This window comes from Protopterus annectens, chromosome 3.part0 (assembly GCF_019279795.1).
Source record: "Protopterus annectens isolate FY-2018-M chromosome 3.part0, PAN1.0, whole genome shotgun sequence".
In the NCBI taxonomy this organism is placed as follows: Eukaryota; Metazoa; Chordata; order Ceratodontiformes; family Protopteridae; genus Protopterus; species Protopterus annectens.
Genome location: NC_056731.1, coordinates 588,202,043 through 588,229,774, shown reverse-complemented (window position 1 = coordinate 588,229,774; position 27,732 = coordinate 588,202,043). Strand labels below are relative to the sequence as shown.

The window sequence follows — 27,732 nt, the reverse complement described above, 5'->3', positions numbered from 1 at the left end:
TGGTCATTTTGCACAGTCAAAGGAAAATGAGCAATCTAGGAAAAGGCTTATATAGTGCTATGTTTCTGGAAAGGCATTAAGCAGTTTTTATATTTAACCACATAAATTAGTAATACTCTGATCTTGCTGATAACAAACTAATGTCCATCTAACAACAAATAAACAACATACAGAAAGCTGGACACGTGAACAGAATGGCTGTATGGTAATTTCAGTAGTCACTTTTCAAATGTGTGCAGTCATTATGTGTACAAATTGGGTGTGGATAGATATACTCTTAAAAAAAAAGAAGATGTCTGTAAATGAAGACTAATTCTGATATATCCAATTTTTAACAATATCAGGACAGGAAGAGATTTAATAAAAAAAGGTCAAACATTAAATATGAAAGAGCTTTTATAGCTGAATAAAATTTGCATGTTAAACTAAAATGCACTCTGAATGCAATTTATGGTACTACATTTGATCTTAGCCAAAGGCAAAGTATAATGCGACCTATAAAGCAGTAGTAGCCAAGTAAGTTTTCTGATGTGTGCCCTATGATGTCAACAGCTAAGAAATGCAATAAGCTAGATAACAGCATTTGTTTTAAGATCAAGAATGCCATAATATGTTACACTCCCTAATGAAGTAGGGAACATCATGATAATCGTAATATAGGTTGTAATTATGGCAATAGTAACAATACCTAATGCTGCACTGAAAAAAAGCACCCTTTATTGAAATATGCAAACAGCCATCTAAGACAACTATCTGTCCCTTCAGATGACCTAGGAGCTTTGGTCTGCTAATGAATAATTTGTTACATGGATGCTAGAGGAGAAAGCTGTAGAACACAGAGTCAGAATATAATCAAAAGCTATTAAAATCAAAGCAAGGTCTACAGTTGCTTAATCACCCATCACCTTATCCACTATGACAGTCAAATGCATTTCTTTCTTATATTACAGGCTCTAACATATGATAAAGAATAATACAGATATGTGAGCTCTCGGCCATCTGGATTTGTTTTCATTGATTAAACAATGTCATTCTTATTGGAAATTGCATTAACATCATATGTATAATACTTCATAGGTAAGCACTACAATAGCTGCCCTTGCTGGCCATTTTAAGCCTAGCCAATTTCCTTCAAAGGTGAGAATCAAATCCTGCACCCTGTGTCTGTGAGGTAAACATCCTAACCATTATGCCATTTCTCAACCCCTTGCCAATCCCTATCCACAAGATGGGTCTGCTAAGTGGATTTGCCCGTTTTAATAGGTAAGAGTTACATGTAGCAAGACAAGTGATACCGTTTTATAATCAGTAATAAATGTTGTATATATGTTTCATTTGAATTAATCTTTCCAAAATTCCTTAACAAGCCAACATCTACATTAAGTCCAAACTACTATTGATATGTATATGGATATTTTGAGCATAGCACTGAGATATGAGCATATAAGGAATTGTTCATAATGCCATAATTTAGATAAAAAGCACACAATTCATCAAAGTGATGCATTCAAATGAAAACAGAAACAGGGGTATGCCATTTATTTATTTATTTATTTTATTTTTGTTAACCGGGAAAGTCCGACTGGACACAGGTCCATTTTCAGCGGAGGCCCGGGGAGAAAAGCTCCATGATACAATACAATATTAGATTAAAACAGTACAAAGCAATTCTTAACATTTATAAGTAGTACAGAGGATCATTTACATGGCATGTGATAACTTTAGTAGAATATACAGTCAGTACTCTAGTAGAATATACAATTAGTACAAATAATACAAATATATATAATTTTTTTTTTTTCGAAATATTAGTAAATACAAAAGTTGTAATACATTTATGCTTTAGTCATCATTATCATGAAGATAACCAAAGCTGTATAATGCAGTTTTAAATAATGTTATGTAATTGCTGTAAAGGAAAGTAATGCCAACATAGCCAAGTTCTCGTTCAGTTCCCTTTTCGACAGTAAAGTAATCTGACATTGTTTTCTTTGTCCGTTTTTGGACAAATGAATCCCCTGGCTTTTGTTCATCAATATCTAAAACAATTTCCCATTTTCACATCAAGTACTGCATTTTTTATGACCTTTACTTTACAAAGATATAGCAAACAATATAGAAGGCTGTGGCAGATAGGAAGTAACAGATCAATTCCACTAGTTAGAAAGAGACATCTAGTTGATCAAGTGCTTTATGCCTTTTTTCTCTGCAAGTATGCAAACCTCTTGCCTAGAAAATCAGTGCCAGCAATTGATACCTTTTATGCGAAGAAATTATTTTTCATTCGATTACTAGTTTTTCACTTCATGCTAAGCAGACGAACTTCCATATGCCATGAAGTATGAAGTGAACATTTTTGGACGATACATTTTACTCTCTGTATCTCTCTCACATTTCTCTTAAGTACATACTACTGATACCCTTTGAGTATGGTTCACCAGGTATCAGTACAGACCCAGTATCATGCTCATTATCACTGATATTTTACAAACTGATTCGCTCTGTCTTTATATAATTACAGAAACACAGCTTCAAAACTGTGCATACCCCTATGAATGGGACCTTATGAAGGCCTAGCACCCTGGTTTCACATTATCCTGACAGTGGTCTATTACACATATTTCGTCCTGTGCACCTCTATATCCTGCTGGAAACTGCTGCAGTATTAGTACATTTTATATATTTTTAGGTCATTACATTTACTAAATGTCTTGCATGTTTCTGCATTCTTTTCCTCAAACCCATTATGTAATACAGTACAGTCGATTATCCAAACTAATTGGGACCTAGGGTAGTTTGTATAATCAAACTGTTCGTATAATCAAACATATATTGAACCAGATAACAAAACTTCTAAAATTTAGTTTTTTTCTGCATGCAGGGAATACACTTTTCAACCATTCATTGATTCCACTTGACAATAAAGAACATGAGTGTACTACAAACTCAAAAAACATGCACAAGCGAATACGTATAATGTTTACATATTTAGAGTTTATGATTTTTCTTACCTTCCTTTGGAAGACCATGTTTGGATAACTGGCGTTTTGGATAATTGACTCTCTACTGTAAGGCCAATATGGTTATTACAATGGTAAAAATACAACTTTTTTTATAAAATCAGTTCTCCAGTTTTCCTGTGTCCATCTTGCTTTGTCAATCTTAATAATAGCTCTCTGCTATATGGTCTAGTTTAATTTTTTGCGAGCTGCACATTACTTTAGAATCTTAGCAATATATAATTTAATAAAATGTAGAACTGTTATATACAATTACTGTACTTGGGGGATCTTGTAAACTTTCTGTTTTAAATACTCCACAGTTAATTTTTTCCAGTTACCTGATCCAAGATGTCTTTATATTTTTTAGCTATCTCATGGCCAAGTAATTTTTGTCACACGTTTTACTTTGGTTACAGACTGAAATAATAATAATCATAAAAAGAAAAAGAAACACAGATGGTAGGGCTGCTCTTTTGTTGAGTAGAACAAACAGCTGCAGATGTTAAAGAGCAAGGCAAAAAATAGGTGCGATAATTAAATAATGGCTAGAATACATCACAATACCAGCAAGAAATGTAAATCAAATCATGAACAATGCCTCTTAGTGCATTAGTTAAAGATTATCAACTGCCATATTTGTCAAGTTCTTCATGCTGTTGAAATGATGACTGATTAATGCAGAATAAATGTAAAAAGAACAAACACGAACTATTGAGACAAATGTATTACCCGGTATGTTCACAGGATTCGAGCCCTGGCCCTGTACATCTGCAGTCAAAAAAGAGAAAGAAAGTTTTTGTTAGTAAGGCAGTATTAATACAGATTCCATTCTCAAAGCATGAGTTCCCAAATCACACAGTACAAAAAGTTTGGGCACATGCATTCCTCCACTACATCAACATAATTAAATGAATGTGTTGAGAGATGATGAAGGATACAAAGGTTTTACATTCTGCACAACTACTTATTTACATTTGTTAAATGACTTGTAGAAATTCATCTATGGACCCTTTAAAATCACCATCCAGGCAGTCACAGACATTAATAGTTACAGGGCATCACTACTCCACAGTGACAGAATTATGAAAATACAAAGGCTTTTTACAAGAAACTAGAGGCAATAAGCTACAAATACAGGAGAAAGGAGACAATAAAACACATCATTGAAATAGTTAAAAATATTAGTTTGCAAGTCATATAGTCCTAACATATTACTTTATCAGTCAACTTTATGAAGGGTCCCAAAGGCAAATGTAGCATAATGCTGGGTCTACTTTAGATAATTGAAATACCACTTGCCCGACTTTTAAATTGCTAAGACGAAAGCACCGAAAAACCATTTAAACACTTGCACCACCGACAAAAAACTACATGTAAGTAACCACTTGGACACCATGGTGAACTATGCCTCTTTCCCCACTGTAGTGCAATCTCAGAGTTGGTATATTTAGTAAGGGGGTAAGGAGGGGTGTGGGTGGGCAAAGCTCCCCACATGGCTGGGTTTCATGCAGTTAAATTTTCTTGTTTTGCTGTGGTGTGGCCAAATGGATACTTACCTGTAGATTTTTGTTAATGATATATGTGTTTAAGTAGATTTTTGGTGCTTTTGTCTCAGCGATTTAAAAGTCGAGTAAATGGTATTTCGATTATCTAAAGTAGACCCATAATGCTACATACTGACACAAAGATCAAAAATAGTCTTTAAAGCATAACATAATTTTTCCTATAAAACTTAAGAGTATCTATTACTTGTAAGGTACATAGTTGGCAAAGCCAGCTAAAATGGCATTTGCAAGCTTTATGTCTTTAAAAAGTCTTAGCAACAGCATTTGACCATATGAATATATAATACTCATGCACATGTACTCAGTATAAACACCCAGAGATAGTATGCTTTTTCCATGTAAAGAAAGTACAGTGTGTGAGTAGCTTGCTAGTGGTAATCCAGAATAGTACCAGAAAAAGCTCAGAACAGTGGTACCACTTAAGGCTGAATTATGTGGATTTGTGTCAGTGCATTTATCAATTAGTAGACAAACATTCATCAGTTGGTAGACATTATAATTACCCATGGACTGGTACATTTTAATATGAATTACGTGAATTGGACCACTGCATTTATCAGTTAATGCAAACATTCAGTATTTGGTAGACATTATAATTATTCAGGAAATGGTACATTTTATTATGAAGGGAACTGCAACTGATCAGCAGCATAGCAAATGTGACAATTGCCCTCGGCACAAAGTGTTACAGGACATGACACAGAGCTGTTTTCTGTACCGAAATGCCAGTACAGAAAGGTGCTTGTGTTTAATGTGTTTTTTTTCTTTGCTATGGGCTGTGGATTGGCTGCCTTACTGTAGGTAGCCAAATGCACAAAAAAAGCAGAGGATTTTTTTTAGGCTTGCTGTTAAGCTGAGAGTTGGAAGATATGTACTTGGTAGCATGTGATTCGTTAGTTTACTGGCAACTTGGTACATAAAAATCTTCTGCCAGTCATTAGCGGACTTGAGTTTCGCTGTGGCGACCCCTAACCGGGAAAAGCCGAAAGACACAACAACATCTGTAAGTAGCCAATGGGCAATGCTACAGTAATCTGAATTTCTTTGCTCTTAGGGGGTTGGATGTAAGTTTGTAGGACTGGCACAGGGCACTAGGGTGCTAGCTGAGACATCTAAAACAGCACAGCAACTGATATTGCATTTATTTTATTTATATAATTTGTATGTTTATAAACTCTATCTTTTAGAAATTGTTCAATCACAATGTTTGCATCTAGCTACATAAAGCACTACCCTAGTATTACAATTAAAATATCCTTCAATAAATAACTCTCCATAGTTTATAAACACTATTTTATTACTTTTAGCCATTAAGTGGCATAGTTTGCATATCACAGAACCAAGCATTCCATCTCTTTTAGTATGAGCACCAGTTTTAAATGACTTTGTATCTTCTAACAAATATTTGAAATCCCTTTCCCTGCTATATGTAAAATTTGGGCCCACACCTAACTTCCTTCAAATCACCTGAGTAAACAGTCCTATCCTAATTTTAGATAATAGCAATCTCTATCCAACTATTGCATTAATTCACTAGAAACAGTGTACGTAAAATTTAAAAACTCTGAGGTTATATTAATATAACTGAGGATTTCTTGACTTTTACACACAATATTTGTCCAAAACATACAAATATCATCCAAAAAATGATAATATAAATTCCAACAATTAACATATTGAGATTTAAATATAAACTTTTCCTCCCAATATAACATTATATTCGTGAACACTGGAGCACAAGATGCTCCCATCGCAATTCCAGACCTTGGTTGGAAACATTCACCATGGAAACAAATAAAATAATTTTTCAATACCATTCACAAAAGATGACGTAAAACATTGATGTCTTTATTTTTCATTACACTTTTGGTTACAGCTATGTCATGAAACCATTCTAACCCAGTATCATGGGGCATAACCAAAACTAAATCATTGACATCAGTGTTAACAAATATTAAACTTTTAGAAAACAAATAATTTTGTACTTGACTTAAAAAAAAGCCCCAAAACCCTTTAAAAGATTTGAACATAAACCACAAACTGCCTTCACATGATAATCATTAAATTTAGCAATGTCATAATTTTTCACACCCCTGGCACTAAATGCAGGTCTAGGGGAAGGGCTGTTTAAATCCTTGTAGATTTTTGGGATGCCAAATATCTTAGGTATAATATGTTTTTCAACACATAAACACCTACAAGTATTTGCATCAGCATATCCTTGGTTCAACAAATCAAGAACTTCATTGCCGAAATTTTAAGGCCTTCACTGAAAATGGGCTTCTACCCAGTCGGACTTTCCCAGTAATCAAATGTCAAATCAATCAATAAAAGGCTCCCTGCACTCTTGTGGCAGAAGTATTCAGCCAAGGACCCATCTGAGTTGGGGATTGCTGGAACAAGTCTTAGTCTTGGGCTTTCCCTTTTGTTAATTTAGAAGTTAGCAACAAGCAATCAATTTTCTGTGTTATCTGAAGCATCCACATGCCTGCTACTGAAAAAAATAGCCATGTAAATTACAACAAAGGCTTTACTCCAAGACCACTTAAACAGATCACATTCAATGGCAGTGATTGGAACAGTGATACACTGACAGCTTGCATCTTTATTGTGACTGGTACTAACTTCTTGTCAAGCCACTATACAGTCGGGATGGGTGAAAGTCTACCTACATCCCATTGGGAATTTGGAAATAACTCAACTGACTTCCTAATAGAGTTTCTAATGGGACTGGGACCCAATTTATCAATGTATGTGTAGTCAAAGATCCTGCAATCTTTTTGGTCCTATGCTGTAATACTTAGATTGTACTGCCTAACTAAACTGCTACCCTTGTAAAGTCTATGTATTAGTTTCTCTCAGGCCTTGCACACTTGCAAAGGACTCCTGAGACGGTTGTCTCCTACCTTGGACCACTCCTTTTTTACCTCCTGTTTCCCTTCCCTATCTTTTAGCTCTGTTTTTACCACTCTCTGCCCAATAGCGGGCACTGTAAACACTTGACATAGTTACTACCATTGTAATTTATGACTCAGCTTCATCTTTTAACTGATGTATCTACTCGTCTGACTTTTCATCTCCTTACCAGTAAGAGCGTGCACTATTAACTGCACATAGGGCCGGGGTGCCCATTCTACCGGATTCTTCTCTCTTCATCCCACCTTCAGAGCCCCCTACCTTGAGTCTGGCATACCTTCCTGCATAAAACATTTTCTGATTGGTTTCTTGATCAACCTCTTACCACAGGGCCAACTCACTCCATTTACCCTCACTGCGCTCAAGCTCTCTTCGCTCCCCTACCCTACCCCCATTCCCACCCACCCAGACAGAATTTCCTTTATTCTATCCCATAGCAAACCACTCACCACACACACACACACACACACACACACACACACACATCTCCTCCATCCCCTAACCTCCAATCACACTCCTCCTAGCTTCACCCCCCTCCCCTCTCTACCCCCACCTATTAACAACTTAAAGGACCACTATGGGCAAATGATGAAGAAAACATATATTTTTATCTTGCCATGATTTACTACACCTCCCAAAGCTGCCTGCAGCATAAGTACTCACTCCTAATTTTATTTTGTTTTTACTATTGGCTGCCCTCATGGGGGCAGACATCGTGATTCCTTTGGAAAGCTAAATCTGTCCCATAATGCACAGACTGAGAACAAATAGCCCTACCATTTGTTGTCAGACTAGACTTCCATTCAGTTAGAATGGAACACCTGGAAAAAACTTCCATGTTTGAGAGTCTGCAGTTCATGTGTCATTGACTGGTATGCGTTGAGGTTTACAAATGTTGTTCCTACTGATGTACTACACATTCTCTGAAAGAAACTTGCAAAAGTGTCAACAAATTACTGAGATAAAAAAAAGACTTTTCACAAGGAGCAGTTTTAAGTTTCAATTCCTGGCCAGGTTACTCCTCCCATCTGCCCTCCTTCAGTGGGCTATAGTATCACATTTCCAGCTTGACTAGATTCAACTATTTAGTCAGCTTTGCATGACAATAGACATAAAAAAAATCATAGCCTGGTGTGCCACTAAATCTGTTCCCTTGTATGTCTCTTCACTTCTGAATAGCATTTCCCAGAAAAAAAAATCCCAGGAATAAAAAAAAAATGGCATTTTGGCTGCTGACATGGTTATCTTTACATAGTTATTCTCTTAAAGTATAACCTGAACTTATGGTATTTAATGATACATTTTACAATAGTTCTCAGTTTCTTAACAATGACCTCCCAAGCCCCTGATGTGACCTAGTACTTTTTCTTACTATTGCTTTATCTAGTTTGTCTTACTTGTGTACCTGTAGCATCTCTCTCTTCCTCTCAGCAACAGACTCCTGGAGAAAACTTCCAAAGCAGATACTTGTATTGAAAGAGTAGCAGCAGCTGTAGCAGTGAAACTATACTCCAAAACAATGCACTCAAACATAGTACCGACAAACACAGGGGAATGTATATGTCTGAATCAAGCAGTGATGAAATTACTAGGGGACTTCACTGAGCACAATTTTACTCAATTTCTCCATTTCATAATCCATAGCATTCGCACCACACTTACAAAGGCACACCTCCACCTTCCACAAACACAGCTACCCACACCCACACAACATACCAGTTAAATTTAAGGCTTTTCCCACCTCTCTGCAAAACACTGCTTTAATGGCTTTGGCAAATAAATGAAAATGATTGATGGGTGATGGTTCAGGGCTCCCATCCATATCTCTCAACAGTACAGATTTTTGAAGAAAGTCCAGATTTTTTGTCTGTTTTTCATAAAATTGCAGCTTTCTGTCAAATCACTGGCAAATCATTGAACACTGAAGTCAGAAAGTTGACAGGCATTTGAATTTCAGACTTCATATCCTTAAGAAAATCCACTCTAATGCAAAATCTGTTTATCAACTTTCTAAGTTTGTAAGTGCAATATTTACAAACTGTCCCAATTTTTGGGCCTTTGTCCCCTATTATTTATGGCCTTGTCCAGATTTCTTGTTCTATGATGTTGAGAGGTACACTGCCATCTCTTCCTACTGGAGCCAGTCCACTGCACTTGCACAAGTGTCCCCCTCAGCAGGGCAGCAAGCAGGTGTCAGTGCAGATTTGCTTTATAGTTTTTACACCACACACACACACACACACTGATACACAGTTAATGTGGACAAATCTGTTTGTTCAAAGTCACCAAACCTTTCTCCAAACCCAGGTTTATGACACCTGCTAGCAATGCACTTGACAGTCTGCAGCTGTAAATCTTGTTGTCCATGTTGTTTATTCTTTTCCTTGGTTTCGTTTATCTTACTTGTAATGTTACTTTTACTCAATTTTTTTCTCCTGCCTCCCATATCTACCCTAATTATTACTTCTAACAAATACTTTTTCCTCACTCTTTCTTCTCTTCCCCTCCTCCTCTTTATTCACTATTTGAGCTTTTCCACTCTGACATTTACTTTATGAATAAATAATGAACCGTCACCCTTATAATGTCAGCACATTTCAATGCTACATAATACTGTATTTAGTCTAATAATAGGTTCATAGGTAGGTACTAGGCTATCGGACCAAGGGCCTAAGTAAGCCTAGCCAACAAGGTTCCCTGGCTTATGCCACCCAAGAAAGTTATTTTCCTGTGCCACTGTCGAACAGAGCCACAGACGTGATTCCCAGGGTATATTTTCCTATCTCCCATCCACTTAAAGATTTTTCTTGAAAAGTGCTATTGAGGAACTTTGCTTGACATAGATGGGTAGCTTGTTCCAGAGTATGGGAAGTCCCTGGGACAGGAATCTATCTCTCCAGCATGTCCTGATTATTGTGGTGACAAGGTTTAGGTCCCTAGAGCATGTAGCTCAGAGGGATTGGGATTTCTTTAGGTGTAGCATGTCCAACAGCTCTGGGTTTGACATAGCTTTATATGTTAGGCAGAAATCATCTCTGAGTAGGTGATATGCTATGGAGTAAAGCTGAGTTTTTTGAGATGGTCATTGTAGGGCATCTGTTTGAGGCCAGTAATCCTCTTTGTGAGGTACTTCTGTGGCCTTTCCAGCTGCTGCAGATATCTTGTGAGGTACATTCCAAAAAGGGCGTTATACTCTATAATGGGTCTAATGAGTGTCAAGTAAAGGGGAACAATGACCTTTTTTTTCCTGGATGAGAACCCTTTTGTGATGAGGTGTGCCACATAGAAGGACTTCCTGACTACTGTGGTGACGTATCAAAGGAGAGACTACTGTCCACCTGGGTCCCAAGGTCTCATCACACATTCGGTGTTAAGTAGACTACCACCTATGTGGTAGCTCATGGGTATAGAGTTTTTAGCAAAGGGGATGACAATGCACTTTTTGGCATTGAGCTTAAGGCCATGGCTCTGACACCAGGCATTTGTCTCAGTGAGGCCCTTCTGAAGGATGTTCACATCATTTGGGGGCTTGATTATGGCTCCTAGTTTGCAGTCATCTGCGAAATTCATTAGCCAGAGGCCTTCTGTGTTAGCCTGTACTTCAGAGAAGTAGATACCAAACAGTCCCAGGACTGAACCCTGTGGTACTCCACTTGTCACTGGTTTGATGTCAGATTTGGAGTCTGCAACCTTTACAATGTGGGTTCTGTAAGTGAGTCAGTTGGCAACCCCATCTTGTGACATAGGGATTTATACCTAGTTTAGTGATTTAACTATAATTCCAGAATGGGGGATGGTGTCAAAAGCCATGGCGAGGTCAAGATAGGCTGTGTGAACCACCTTAGCCTCACCGACTGCCTCAGTGAATTCGATTAGGTTCAGTATGCATGATCTGCCTTTCACAAACCCGAACTGAGTGGGGTCCAGAGTTTGGAGGTTACCAATGTCTTTGTTTATGAGTTCCATGATGATATATTCCATGGCCTTGCAGACCAGGCTCGTCAGGCTAATAGGGCCACACAGTTCCTGGGATCAATGATGGCTCCCCCTTTATGGAGTGGAATAACTGTTACTGTGCGTCATTCAGTGGGCACAAAGCCTGATGTGAAGCTATGATTGAACATGATGCCTAGGTGGGGAGCCAGATCATTCTGAAGTTCATGTAAAACCCAGCCTGGGATGTTGTCCAGTTCCATGGATGCTGTGTTTTTGTCTTTAGAGAGTGCAGCTTTTACCTGTGTAGTTGTGATTACAGGGACTCTGCATTCTTCCTGTATAGATATGGGCCCTTTAGGGTGTGAGAGGGTGGTAAAGTTAGCACTGAACCTATCTGCCAGGATGTTGGCAATATCAGTTGGTTCTGTAATTTTCATGCCATTGTGCTGTAACTCAGAGCAGATCTGGGTGTTGCTATTGGGATTCTTGACATAGCTATAGAATGCTTTGTGGTTGTCCTTAGAATCGGTGGCAATTTTATTTTTATAGCTAGCTTTGGAGGCTCTTATAAGGGATCTCAGCTTCTTACTGAGGCTGACCAGGGAGCTCCACCACTCATGGGATTTTATTCTCTTTTACAACGGTTTCTTCCTTCTGTTGTACAGTTAGTTTATTGCAGGGGACCACCAGATTGGTTTCCTTTTTTTGGAGAATAGCTTCTTGGTTCTGTTTGGGATAGCATGATCCATGCACTCATGTAAGTGCTTATAGAGTGCATTTGTGTAGGATTCAGCAGTCGTAACTGTATTGTCCATCTGCATGGGTGTCATGAAGTTCGCCACTTCTGTCTTAAGAAGCATGAAGTTGGCTATGGAGAAATTTTTTACCATGGTTTCCTTAATGTGGGGTGGGGGCGGGATGTGGATATCTAGGGTGATTAGCTTATGGTCGGATCTGACAAATGAGGAGTTGACCTCGGGTGTGGAACACCGGTCACTCATGCTGGTAACGACTAGGTCTAGGATATTGTTGCCCTTGGTGGGGGTGTGGATAAGTTGATCCAGGGCACTGGAATTTATGAATTCCAGAAAGCTATGAGTGGAGTTGTTGGTACATGAATAGTTTTCTCAGTTAATGGTGGGGTAGTTGAAATCGACCATTATTAGGGTGTTTGAACCATAATATTTTCCAGTATATCAAGAAAAGAGGAGTGGGAATCCTGGGATATGATTGGGGATCTGTAGCAAGCTACAATTTGGATTGCAGTTTTGCCCAGAGTTAGTTGCACTTGGATAACCTCGGATGCATTATGCTGAGCAACTAGCCTGGAGGTGTGGATAGCCTTAATGAATATGGGAATACCTCCGCCTTTGGTGTTCCGGTCCAGGTTACATGGCCGAAAAGTGTGGTATGAGTTGTAGCCTGGTAGTGCAGGGGTGTCCTTTGGAGCCTTGAATCAGGTCTATCGGTGTTCTCCATTTTTAAGGAGTGCCGTGAGTGCATTTTAAGATTTAGACTTCTAGTATTGAGTAACATTACCCTCAGTTTTTGCTTACCTGCTCCTGTTACATTTGGAACTTGTCTAAAAAGGCACTATAGGGGCGGCAAGAACCTTAGCCAGTATCCGGAATCCCATGGGCGACAGGTGCAGGCCAACTCTGGCAAAGCATCGTGGTCTGTCGACCATGTCGTCCCAGGCAGACAGATAATGGATCCCCTTAGAATGACACCAGAAGCTTAGCCAATTGTTGAAGTCAATCATTTTGTCCTTGTACTGCATTATCATTCTGGGCGATGACAGAATGCTACTCAGGGCTAGGGTCATACTTCCCTGGGCTACAAGATCGGAGAGCTCTTCCAAGTCTCTTTTCATGAAGTCCAGGGAGGCATGTCTCAGGTCATTCACACCAACATGGACAATGACAGAGTCATATTTGTACTTGTTGTGGAGTGACCCGAGTGCATGGGTTATGTGGCAGATCCTGGCACCCTACAGGCAGCTGACAGTAACCTTCTTGTTTAGCCTGGTGAGTGGGACATCAGTGTGCCTGACTCCAGAGTCACCTATGACTAGTGTGTTGAGTACGTTGTTTTGCCTAATATATTATATATGTTACAATATATATATATATATATATATATATATATATATATATATATATATATATATATATATATATATATATATATATATATATATATATTTATATATATATATATATATATATATATATATATATATATACATACACATATATATGTTTGCCCATAATATCTGAATAAGTGAGTGTGATTTTCATGACAGCATCAAGGAAACATTTTCCTTCCTTCTGTGTGTTTTTTCTTAAATTTTGGATTTTTCTTGGTATATTGACTGATTTTCTTAGTATATTTTATTTTTTATTTATTTTTCATTTGTTTACCAGATCAGTCCGACTGGACACAAGGTGACCGTTTTCAGCAGAGACTCGGGGAGAAAAGCTCCAGATACATAGTAAACAATTACAAAAAATAATAAAAATAAATTATACAAACATAGCTATTTTGTATAAAGAGCATAGAAAATATAAAAGGAGTAAAATCAGAGTTTTACAATTGAGGCAGCATACAGTGGTTAGAATATTGAGAAACAATTTAACAAGATAATATACAACAAATATACAATTGCTTGAACATAAATTCAAAAAGAAGTTTCCATAGACAAACAGGGTCATAAACTCGAAATCATAACTATATTGATATGATTTATATTGCATTTATCTTGTTTTAATGATGGTATGTGTGTATTTTTGTATGTGTCATATGTGCACAAATATTTGTATTAATCTATGTATTTACAGTATATTGACAAAGTACGGGATCACATCAGAGGCTTGGGAGGTCATTGTTAAGAAACTGATAACTGTTGTAAAGCTTGGCATTGAATACCTTAAGTTCAGATTATGCTATAAGAGAATAACTATGTAAAGATAACCATGTCAGCAGCCAGAACACATTATAAACTGAATATTTTACTGTGCACATTAAGAAATGGATAGATTGGCCCAAACACTGGACTGATGTGTGTGCTTTTTTTTTTTTTTTTTTTTTTTTTTTTTATTCCTGGGGAAATGCTATTCAGGAGTGAAGAGACATATAAGGGAACATTTTTTTTTTTATTCCTGGGGAAATGCTATTCAGAAGTGAAGAGACATATAAGGGAACAGTTTTAGTGGCACACCAGGCTGTGATTTTTTTGATGTATATTGTCATGCAAAGCTGACAAAATAGTTGAATCTACCCAAGCCTGAAATGTGAGACTATAGCCCACTGAAGGAGGGGAGATGGGAGGAGTAACTTGGCCAGGAATTGAAACTTGCAAAACTGCTCCTTGTGAAAAGTCTTTTTTATCTCAGTAATTTGTTGACACTTTTTACAAGTCTCTTTCAGAGAATGTGTAGTACATCAATAGGAACAACATTTGTAAAACACAGCACATACCAGTCAAGACTCTCAAACTTGGCATTTTTTTCAAGTGTTCCATTCTAAGTGAATGGAAGTCTAGTCTGACAACAAATGGTAGGGCTATTTGTTCTCACACTCTGTGCGTTGAGACAGATTTAGCTTTCGAAAGGAATCACAATGTCTGCCCCCATGAGGGCAAACAAGAGTAAAAAATAAATAAAATTAGGAATGAGCACTTATTTTGTTGCAGGCAGCTTTCGGAGGTGCAGTAAATCATGGCAAGATAAAAAATACATGTTTTTTCATTGTTTGCCTGTAGTAGTCCTTTAATAAGCTCACATTCAGCTACATCTACCTATTTCTCACTAATTTCTTCTGATCCTACCTTTTTTCTCTGACCTCAAAGTCTTCTGCAACTAATCTACATTACCACATTTTACCACGTCTCCCTTCTCCCTCCTCCTCCTTCTACCTCAACTATCTCATCTTATAACTTCTCCCTGAAACCTAACTACCAGTCTCTAACCTCTACCAATCAACCAGTCTTCCCACAACTCCCTCATTCCCTTCATAACTATTGCACCTTTGAACTTCCCAACAACCTTGTCTCTAAGAATGAAGTCTAATTCCTGGAAGCCCAACCTTCCTAAACTAAAATCTACATTTTACTTACTTGACATCCCCACCCTTCTTCCTAACCCCAATCTCCACACCCTTCTTCTAGCAAGTGACATCCACCCGAACCCAGGGTCAGATCTCTCCTCTACTTCCAACACTATCACCATGCTGTCCACCCCTTTCCACTGAAATATCCCATCAAAACACATCTCCCTATTTTCAATTAATATGGGAAGCATAATGAATAAAACAACAGAATTCCATTCTTGGGTATCTCAACACTCTCCACACATCATAACCCGTGAAATATGTCTAAAACCCCATATTCCAAATAAAGACATCCTCCCTCCTGGCTATAACATTTTACAATTAGATAGAACTCCAAAAAAAGGAGTTGGCATTGCTATCCTTTTCTCAAACCTCCTTACAATTATCCCTTTAACTATCACCTCACCTCCAACCTCTCCAGCTGAACTTCTCACTGCAAACTGTAAACTAAATACTCCTACCTCTTTTAACATAGCTGCTATCTATATTCCACAAGGTGACAACATAGCAGCACTGGAAAATATCCTCTCATCACTCAGGAAAGAACTCCCTAATGAAATGATTGTCATGGGTGATATTAACATTAACTGGTTAACCCTCTCCTTTAAATCCCCCTCCTCCTACATTAATCTTCATGGCTTCACCCAACTAATTACCACACCTACTTATACTGCCAAATACTCTACTCATTCCTCCATACATGATTGGATCCTAGTTTCCCACCCCTAGAGATATCACTTCCCAGAAACTCTTCCAGATACACTCAGTGACTACTGCCCTACTAAAGTCCTCTGCTTCACTCCTCACATGTGTAGACCACATAGGATTAAAGCATGTCACAAATTAACACACTTTGACTCTGATAAGTTAAACAACCATCTCTCTAGGATTAACTGGTTATTCTTTAGACAGTTACCCCTTGATGAAGGAAGCTGTATTAGAATTTAACCACATATTCCTTAACATACTCAACTCCCTAGCTGCTATACACAACATTAGAATAAAAGCAATCTCCCTGGCTAACAAACTCCACCTGCACCCTTATGGCTCAAAGGGATAAAACCTGGAAGCTCTGGAATAAAACTAAACTCCCCTCCTACTTCCAACACTATAGGCATCTAAGCAACCTTGCAAATAAAGCTATCACCATAGATAAGAGAAATTACTACACAAACCCCCCTGAATCACACCTTAATATCCCAAAGAAATTCTGGTATACTATTAACTAAATCCTCCATCCAGGCAACCCCTCTTCACCCCAACCTAACTCTAGAAATACACCTCTCCAAATCGCTACTGACTTTAACTCCTGTTTCATTGACATCATCAGTAAATTAACCAACCATACTAACTCCAACACCAGCACCACCATACCTACCAACCCTCTAAAACCTTTCAACACTGCCAAAACCTTTTCCCTAAAAACAGTATCTACCAACTATATTATGTCCTTGCTTCTTAAACTTAAACCTTGCTCCCCCACAACAGACATTCTCCCCCATTCTTTCTATAGAAAGCAGCCAACTCCCTTGCACTTCCCATCTCCATTCTCATAAACTGGTCAATTACTGAAGCCAAAGTTCCTGCTATTTGGAAAAAATTCTACACCCTGCCCATTCATAAAGGTGGAAACTGTACTGAACTCTCCAACTTTAGGCCCATTGCCATACTATCTCTTCTGTCTAAGATCTTGGAAAAATGTGTACACAAACAAATCCTACAACACCTAATACAAGCAAACTTAATCACCCCTACCCAAAATTTCATCCAGGCCATAGCACCTCTACTACTCTCATTTCCTTTATTCATACTGTCTCACAACTCACAAGCTAGAGACCAGAACAAGCTAGTCTTTTGCCTCATTCCTGACCTCTCAAAAGCTTCTGACACGGTCTCCCACCCCCTCCTCTTAAATAAACTTTCTGCTCTAAACTGGTCCACCTCTACTATTTCCTGGTTTTCCAGCTACCTCAGCAATCGATTACAATCTGTTAAATGGCTTTCTGCTATCTCCCCTGAACTTCCTATAAATATCGGAGTTCCACAAGGTTCTATACTGGGCCCACTACTATTTAATATTTTCACCAGTTATCTACCTCCACATCATTATCGCCACTGGTACAATATGCTGATGACTCTACAGTCATCACCATAGCCGATACTCTCTGATCTACATTGTACAACCCAACACTCATTTTCATCTACTGAAAACTGGCTTAACCAGAACCACCTAATCCTAAACCCTAAGAAGACAAAACTTTTGCTCTTCATCCCTAAAACTATGTATCACCTTAAACCTTCTTTCACTATCTCTTTCCTTAACAATACTCCTATCATAGTCGACTCTCATAACAAACTACTAGGGGTCATTATCAATGACCAGTTGAAATCTGACTTACATGTTCTCAGTAACATTAAGAAAACCCACCAAAAACTTGGTCTGCTTTACAGGAATAAAAACTTCCTTTCTAGCAAAGTCAGAACTGCTCTATCCCATGCCTACTTAGTCCCAAACCTTCTCTACAGCTCTCAAATTCTCACTAACATTCAAACCACACTTCTCTCTAAACTAGAATCCACCTTCAACAAAGTGGACACATTTGCTGCAGAACAGCCTTACCTTTCCCATCACTGCTTAGCTCTCAGAAAACTAAACTCAGAGCTTCCCTACCAACTTCTCCTTTCACAGCTTCAGATAATTCATTCTATTCTGTACAGACCCTCTTTCTGCCCCAGTATTACTTACCTCAATAATCTCCCCCTACCCCCCACCTAAAACTCTTTGGAGCTCAGAACAACATCTCCTCTCTATATACAAGCCTAAAATCAAAATTGGCAAGAATCTTTATAGCTACTCCCCAGCTGAAAACTGGAAGAAATGTCCCTTTGATATTCAAAATATTAAGCCTAAGCACAGGTTTAGAAATGCTGTAAAAAATCACCTTAGCTGTCTATGCCAATGTAATCCCCCCCCCCCCCACCGACTGACTTTTACTCTCTCCCTCCTTGCCTAATATCTTTCTCCCTCACTTTTACTACCCCTCTCTCCTCCTCCTGACTATTTGTTCTCTCCTTTCCCTTTTTCAGAAGCTACTTATCTGAACACACAATGATGAACAAAAAAAATTTTTGAACTAACAGTGATTAACATAAATTTTACACTGTATTCTACCAGTTGTTACTATTAATCATTTTGTATCTGTTTATTACTGTAACCTACATTTTGCATTGTGTGTGTATGCATTCTGTGTATATGCTCAAATAGCTTTGCAGAAATGTTTGCAGAGCTTTTTTCCGCGGGTCTCCACTGAAAAAGTTCTATGGCCCACTGGACTAACCCGGTAAACAAATGTCAGATAAATAAATAATAATAAATAAATCTATTTTTGAATAAGCAACATTAACTTCATTCCGAAAAGAAGTGTCACTTTGAAGCAATTCAGACATTTTAGCTGCATAATCAATGTGGTCCATTCACTACTAAGCCACCCCATGTATTGGCTTCAGAATTCTAATATTCTTGTCATTACCAAGTTCTTTAAATAATAATCTCTACAAATAGGTAAAATTAAATTACCTTTAGGAGTTTCTGTTACCTTGCAATAAATGTTTAAGATCTGCTTCACATAATTTTTCAAACAAATTTTCTACCAGATATAAAAACGGATTGAAGACAATTTTTTCAGAAAACTGAATGCCAAAGAATTTATGAACATTTAAATAAAAACAATGTTAAAAATTCTCTGGCCAAACATGTGAATAACTTTAAATTGCATGAATTTGTTTTTACATACTTAAGAAAATTAAAGTTAACGTTGGAGGGGGGTCCTAGAAGGAACGGCTAGAGATTACAGAGTTATGGTTGTAATTTAGGCTCTATGCCAATGAACCACCTGGGTTAAATGAAGTTACATCTGTTAACTGTATGTTAAAATATTGCAGTTTACAAACAAAATTAGATGTTGTTTTAGATACAAAGTTGTATAAAATATATAAATGATGTTAACAGTCAATTCAGGATTCAAGTTAAGGAGGTTTGTGTCACTTTAAGGGTTTAGTGGGATGATCATCATGTGATGTTTTAAAATGCATTTAAAGTTCTGAGAATGTTGGTGTTACATGCTCTGAAGAAGACTTGGTTTAAAATGAAAGTGCTTAACATAAAACAACTGCAAAGTGCAACATGCATCAAGTGTAGTTCTTGTGGCTTATTAGTTGGGTCCTAGCAATATCCCTGGATGCATCTTATATAGCATGAATCACAATTTAGCCACGCCCTAACAACACTGTGTCAACCTCATACAGGTTTATAGCACGTAAATATATAACAGCTGCAGTCATTCCCCTGCATAAGTGATTATTTTCTGCAGACCAAGACAATAACAGACCCATAAATCAGACTAGCCACACATGCAAAATCATGGAAACTTGTCAGGGAACTAATCAATAAGGACATAGGGAAACTTCATATACAGAACCTGTCTCAGTTGGGATTTGCCAAGTGCAGGTCCTGCTTACTTAAACACTTCTTTGAAAATGTCACTTAATCAATAGATGAAGATAAAACAATACAAACTGCATACCTCAATGTGGCCAAAGCTTTTGACACAATCTTTCACTCAGGCATTGTAGAAAAGCTAAATAAACTAGGAAGAAACACATCACCTGCTGGATTACCAACTGGTTCACAGATAGGATGCTGGAGACCGACATAGGGTACACTCCCTCCATAAAGAAACCAGTTACCAGTGAAGTCCCCGCACACACCAGTACTGGGTCTTCTCCTGTTCAGCTTTTACATATCTGAAGTAAATGCAAATACCAAAGTGCTGTAGTTGATGAAGAATATAAAAAATACTGTGCCTTGCTATGATCACCAGTTTTGTCACTATGTAATTAAGAACATTGCTTGTGTATACACCCTAATACAAGTAGATATTTGTTCATACGTTAGCCACTTGTAAAACCAAGAATGGGGTTTGCTTACCCACCAATGAAAAATGTACTTCATTTTATTTTGGAAAAATCAACAGGATGTTAAAAGGAAGGATATCCAAACACCTATCTGAGACACGTAGGGAGGTGGAGAGTAATGCCTGAACTAAATATGTCATAAGCTCAGATACAGAGCATTGTTTTATATTTAGGGTTCTAAAAAAAATTGAAAGAAATATCAGAGGAGGGGATATTGCGTTGAATACTGAGACTGTTGAGTATAGATGGATTAATTACTTTCAAGAAGATGTGCCCCCTATGGGTTTAAAGCCTGTTCTTAAGAGAAGGTCTCTTCCCATAAAACACGCACTCAATTGTTTATTTTAATTTTATTGTTGCTGCACTTCTATTGGATTGAATTTGTTCATGTGGTATATATATGAAAATATGTTTTAGTATGATTTTAATCACTGAAGAAGAGTTTTATCTTGAAATATTCGCTATTAAACTTATTTTTACATCACTTTGTGAGTTCTTTTAAATTTTTACTCTTGGACGGCTTTGTTTGGAACTCTATACTGGGTGTTTACCAGTTTGTTTTTTGTTTAGGAGTATTATATAACTACTTGCCATGGGATGATTAAGTCTAACAACAAAATCTAACAACCAACAGGACATGTTAATTCAAGCACCAAAAATGAAATTAGCTAGGTTTAAAAGGGCTCACAAAGGAGTTAGTCTGCTACTTAACTATGTACCTAAAAAATGCATTTTTTTTTCTTTTTTTGCCTACTGGCAAGTATCCATGCAGGGGGGAGGTCCAACTTACTGCAGTAAAGTGTATCGCAATATAGAGCATTTAATCAACAGCCATTCAAATGAATGTGCCTCAAAAGAATATAGGGAAGACTTTTACCTAACTCAGTCTGCAATGTCGCATAAACTAAACCAGCTACACAATAATATATCAAGGTTTACTGCAGGAAATCAAGGTATAACAGATCATTGCATTGCTCTTTGTAGTATCATGTTGCTTTACTCTGCAAAGATTTGCACATAAGCTTAAGAATTTGCCCACATGTCCTACTCTGGCCAATACTCTTGTGTGGCTAAACCATCTGTGAGAGGGATATTTTACATACCAATAAATATAGAGAAACAATGTATCCTGTTTTCCTTGGTAAACTTTTCAGAAAACTTAGATTTCCTTAAACACTTCTCTGAGAAACAGATTTTTAAATTTTATTTGAAAATATAATTGACCCAAGTGAGAGGGGCTGATGCATTCAACTCTGATTTCTATCAGCACGTAAACAGTTACATAGAAAAGTCAGTAGTCATCCTCCCTAAATACAGTGGTAAATTCTAGAATAACCAAACACCAAATTACCTGTAAAGTCCAACAGTACATGAGTGAACTAACTAAAGACAAGCAGCACTCAACATAAGCTTGAATCTTTGGCTCTTTTACTCAAACATCAATGGCGTGTTATACCTGATCCCATTTACAAAAAATGGAAAAACAGAGTAGTGGATGGATGGATGGATATAACATTATCTACCAGTTTCAGCCTTCGCCTTCCTCAGTATGCAGTAATAACATAAGAACCAATAAATATACCTTTCATAATGACATCATTAAAAACAATGTATTTTAGTTAAAGATATATTCCCAATTTTAATTTATATAAAAAATCAATCACAATCCTTCAGTATTCATTCATACCTGATGAGAATGTCACCAATTTAATAATCTAAAATGTTTTTTCCTTGAAAAATATCTTTCCACCTTAATTTGTTTAAACCCCAGCCAATAATATTATCTATCCCAGCAAAATTAAATTCAGCTTTGGGAAGTTATAATGAATGTTTAAAAAGGTATTATTTTATATGCAACATTTCATATATCTTAAATGTTCAAAAATGTGTCTTAAATAACAAGAGGTTTTGTTTACATAAAAAGCCAAACAATGGCAACTTACTAGATACATTATTCATTGTGAATCGCATGTAATCACTCTTTTGTGTGCAAAAACCTCTGGAGTGTTAGCTGATGTACATTCCTTAGTCTTATTTACATGTCAAAAATCTACAAAAAAGGGAAACATCCCTTAAATGCTTGTCCATCCCAAGTTTTTAATTCCTCTGCCATCATACTGGAAGATCTTTCATAAGACACTAACCCACTTTCCTATGGTTTTACCTCGTCTGTAGGAAAAATTGCATCTATATGGTAACATAACTGCCAGATCATGATCAACCCTTAAAATATCCCAGTGTTTGTAAATATCAAGAAATTATTTGTTATTACTGTCATATGTTGCAACCATCTGTGGCTTCCACCCCAAATCAGACCTTTTTGCAGAATATTCCAAATGGTTCTCCCTAATTCAAACATCAGCCATCTTATGGGTTTTACATAATATTTTATTATCATAGCCTCCAACTAAAAATCTGTGTCATATCTGAGGAAATTTGTTTATAATCCTCCATTGTGGAACAAATCTGCTTGACTCTATAATACAGAATATTATAAATAAGATGAAGTGGGCGGCCACGGTGGTGCAGTGGTTAGCATTGCCGCCTCACAGCAAGAGGTTCTCCGGTTCGATTCTCGGCTGGGGTGCCTTCTGTGCGGAGTCTGCATGTCCTCCCTGTGGTCGCGTGGGTTTCCTCCGGGTGCTCCGGTTTCCTCCCACATCCCAAAGACATGCTGCAGGTGGATTGGATACTCTAAATTGGCCCTAGGTGTGCGTGTGAGTGTGCCTTCTGTGGAAGGTTGGGCGCCGGGCTGGCAACTCGACACCGTAAAACTCCACTGCCATTCAATGTGCGGACAAGGTGATCCGCTGTGGCGACCCCTAACCGGGAAAAAGCCGAAAGAAGAAGAAGAAGATAAATAAGATGAAGTAGATGCAACTAGTGGCTTCAAGTACAGAATTCTTATCAAACTTCTTCCTATAAACAGTTAGCTTAACAGTACCAACAGATTGCTTCACAAACAAAATGTCCAAAAACGACATTTGTTACGAATCATAATTTAGGGTAAATTCCAAACTTCATATGTTGTCATTTAAATATTAAATTCCACCAGCAATTCCAAATCTGACTTCCAAACTCACCAACAATCCTTCAAAGAACTATGCATATATCTATGGTGTAGATATAAATATCAAAAGAAAAGTCATAAATAAACAATTCTTCAACATATCCCATAAAAAGATCATTATATATGAGGACAAATGATGTCCCCATAGCTCTACCCCTGAAGTTTAAATAACATTCCTGGTCAAAGTAATTGACATTTTGTAAGTACATACTCTGTAAAACAAAAGATATAAATTAAACTTGTCTATCGAATATTCTAAAACCTTTAAAGCCTGGCCAGTGAAGTATATTAGTACATATTGGTGAGGAACTCTCCAGCTGCTGCAGGTGTCGGGTCAGATACATCCCAAATGGGGCATTGTACTCAATAGATGATAAAGGATCTAGATGATAAATCCTTTACATCTAACTTAGACATGTACCAATCCCCTTCCATCAAAAAAGCCAACAAGGGTTCGGTTAAGGACCCTGAACCTAAAATTAAAGGTTGTCCATCAGGGTTCATTTCATTTTTAATGAATTTTAGGCAATCTTTAAAAATTATGCATCTGTGGACATTACACTGAGTTGTTGAAATAATACCTTAGTTTTGGGTCTTTGAATAACTGTCAAAGGCTAAAAATAATACTTCCATGGAACCGGGCAATATACCAGGCTACATTATCATCAGTGCCAAGTATGGACTATTTGAGACTCTACTTAAACTGTTTAACCTCAGCCTATCTGCTTGATTTATTCCTGATGCACGGAGAACAGCCACTGTGACTACTACACAAGGGTGGTCCTTCTACTGACCCAAGAATTTATAGAACAATCAGCCTCATCAGCCTTATATGGAATGTCATGGAATGTATCATAACAAAACTGATTTACGCAGACAGAGAGAACCTAACTGAAAAAAGTGCAAGGGCTAAGATCAGTAGTCATTCTGTGCACACCACTGACCTTGATCTGGTCAGTCAAAGGCAAGGGCCGAGTAACTACAGGCTCATTAAGTTGGAATGCAGGCTATAATTTCATCAGAGTCTGTGTCAGTCCCTATGGCTGCAATGACCAACTGTCAGAAATCAAGTTTTTTTGTCCTAGGCTAGTGCCATTATGGTCCAGCTGTTTGCTCCTGTGAAGGCATGTCATGAAGCACTCTGCAGGCCAAGAATATCTATACTGCCTTTTCTGGTATGCAAATAATCACATTCCTGAAAAGCATTCTTTCTGGATGCAAAACATAGCATCAACCAATGCACATCTGTACAGCTAGCTATATTGTTTCTTAGCAAATCACTGTAGTTGTTGGATATAGGTCATTATCTACAACTACTATGGTATGTGCCCTCACCTGTGCAAGAAACAGTCCAATAATTACTCTGGGCATATTATCAGTAGCCTATTCCCATGACATGATATAGCATTTTGCTGCTGTTTTCTGTCATATGTGCAAAATCAAGCCTGTCGAACATGTCTCAGAATGACCAACATAGGCCACTGATATGACATATGTAGGCATCATGGGGACTCCACTACTGCTTGCTGCAGACAGTGAAGATGGAGCCGTTTAAAGCACAACACCTGACAATTTAGTGAGTAGCATTCATTACAATTTTTGCTTGGAATTCCCTCATCACCAAGTGGGGACACAGGAATATGGTTGCAGTCTATGGCACTGTGCACCTCTGCTTGGTGTTTCAGCATTCAATGCAGAATTCTTTAACAAACTAAACTACTTCTTCAGCAGGTTGACGCAGACAACAAAACTGTGGCAAATAAACTACCTGTCAGTCAGGATGAGGAAGTGCTATGCCTCAGCACAGCTGATGTACGGAAAACTTTGAGATGAGAGAACTTAAGGAAAGCAGCTGATCCAGATAACATTATGGACAGGGTTCTCAGGCCCTGTGCTGCAAACCTGGCAACAGTTCTCACAAACATGTTCAATACATCACTGCGAATAGCCATCGTACCAAGATGCTTTAAGAACATGACTATCATTCCCTTACCTAAGAAACCACAACCAGCAAGTCTGAATAATTATCGCCCAGTTTCTCTAACATCAACAGTAATGAAGTGCTTTGACTGGTTGATTAAGGACCACATCTCAGCAAGCATACCTGCAACATTAGACATTGCAGTTTGGTTAAAGGTCAAACCGCTGCACAGCAGATGCCATCTCTTTAGCACTTCATGAAACCTTGACTCATTTGGAGAATAAAGACTGTTATGTCAGGATGTTTTTCATCAACTTCAGTTCCATCTTTAATACTGTCATCCCCCAGAATCTACTATGAAACTAATCCAACTTGGCATCAATACTCCTTTGTGCAATTGGATACTAGATGTTCTCACAGACAGACCCCAAAAGGTACAGTATGTGTGGGAAATAATAGCTCTAAAAGCATAACTCTGAACATGGGTGTACCACAGGACTGTGTCTAGAGTCCTCTACTATTCACCTTACTTACACATGACTGTGTAGCCAGATATGAATCCAACAGAATCATCAAGTTCGCAGATGACATCAAAGTCACAGATCTTAAGAATGGCATGGAAACAGCATATATGAGTGAAATGGAACATCTGCTAGGGTGGTGTGATACCATCAACCAGGCCCTGATCATCAGCAAGACCAGTAAACTTATTATGGACTTTAGGAGGTCTCCGGTAACACATCAACCTCTGGAAATCAAGGGAGTAGCAGTAGAAAGAGTTAAAAGCACTAAGTTCTGGGGTATACACTTATCAGAGGACCTGTCTTGGTCAGATGCACACCAACCACACTGTCAAAAAATCGCAGCAACAAACTTGTATATAAACTCCATACTACCAACAGTGGCGGAAAGTGCAAACTTCATTTGTGATGAAAGTGGCTTTTGGTGAGTTTACTTTCTGGTAATTGTACTCAGAGAAGCTATCATCATGCTCCTGACTAGCTCCCTAAAATATTTGTTATGAACTCTTTTGGTATTTTTCATAAAATTAAAAGGTCTAAGATATAAACTCCTTTTTTATTCAAATGACTGCTTCATGTGGACTATAAAAAAGTGCAGACCAATTGCTATAAAGTACAACAAATATATATTCTATAAATATAATGACCAAAAAAGATGCTGTTGCCAATCTAATGAGCAAATCTAAAATAACTAAATAAGGAATCACGTTTCTGTTTATGAATGCCATACATGCAGTGTATGACACAAAGTGAATGTGCCACATTATTTTAAAATACTAGATGTTACAGCTTTTATTTGTTAACCTGTACAGTATGCACTCTAGCACTGTATGGCCTTTCATTTCAAATCCATAAGAGGTTTCTGAAATGGTCTCGAGTGAGAATGAGAGTTACAGGGGCAGTGGAAGAGCAGCTATGTGAAGTGAAAAGTGTGGGGGAGGGGCAAGAGGGGAGTGATACGCAGGTAAAGAAATAACAGGGGCAGTAGTAGATAAAAGTAGTAAGAGACTGAAAAGGAGGGTAATCCAGGGAAGTAGAATGTAAAATAATGAATGAGAGGAGAAATTGGGAGCACTGTAAGAGAGATTAAACAAGGCAGGGACGGGTAACCAAGAAATGGTAAATGGGTGGGAGGGGGAAGAGCAAGCAGAAGGGTGAAACTACAGACATTTAAGGAAAATACTGATGAATGCAGTTAGGGAAAAAAAGTCTTGGGGCTGTAAAAACAGTCTCAGAGCTGAATTTTAAAGTTACACAACAATAAACAATTCAGGTAGTGACCAGTGGCACTGTGCACCCGTATGTCATGGTGCATGTCATCACAACTGAATTATTTTGTTAAGGGTTGAATGGGACAATTGACATGACAGTGAAGTGAAACAGGAAGGTTGCAAATGTAAGGGAAACAGGGCACTCCTACTCTTAGAGCTATAGTTGGCCAGACTGCATAACAATAACAAACGGAAGAATTTTAGAATTCAACTGCTGTCTTAGGAGGTGGACAAACAGCAGGGTAAATGTTATCTGTAGGTTGAATCAAGGAATGAAATACAGTACAGTGGAGGATGGACTGCACTACAGCTTACAACAGTGGCCATACTGAATTCTAGGCTTTGAATCTTGAACCCATAAAACTGAACATTTTTACTGATGTGGAATTGGGAATGGCTGGTAAATGAACAGGATATATTAAAAAAGATTATTAAGGAGGAAAAAA

The 27,732-nt window shown here is 37.8% G+C and overlaps 1 protein-coding gene across 1 annotated transcript in view; it reads right to left on the bottom strand.

The window, feature by feature from the left end:
- EGFR (epidermal growth factor receptor) overlaps positions 1-27,732 on the bottom strand; it is a 1,653,396-nt gene that overhangs the window by 386,437 nt on the left and 1,239,227 nt on the right. The window contains exon 16 of the mRNA XM_044064990.1: positions 3,732-3,770. Within this exon, the coding sequence (XP_043920925.1) occupies positions 3,732-3,770 (39 nt within the window). The remainder of the gene's footprint in view (positions 1-3,731; positions 3,771-27,732) is intronic.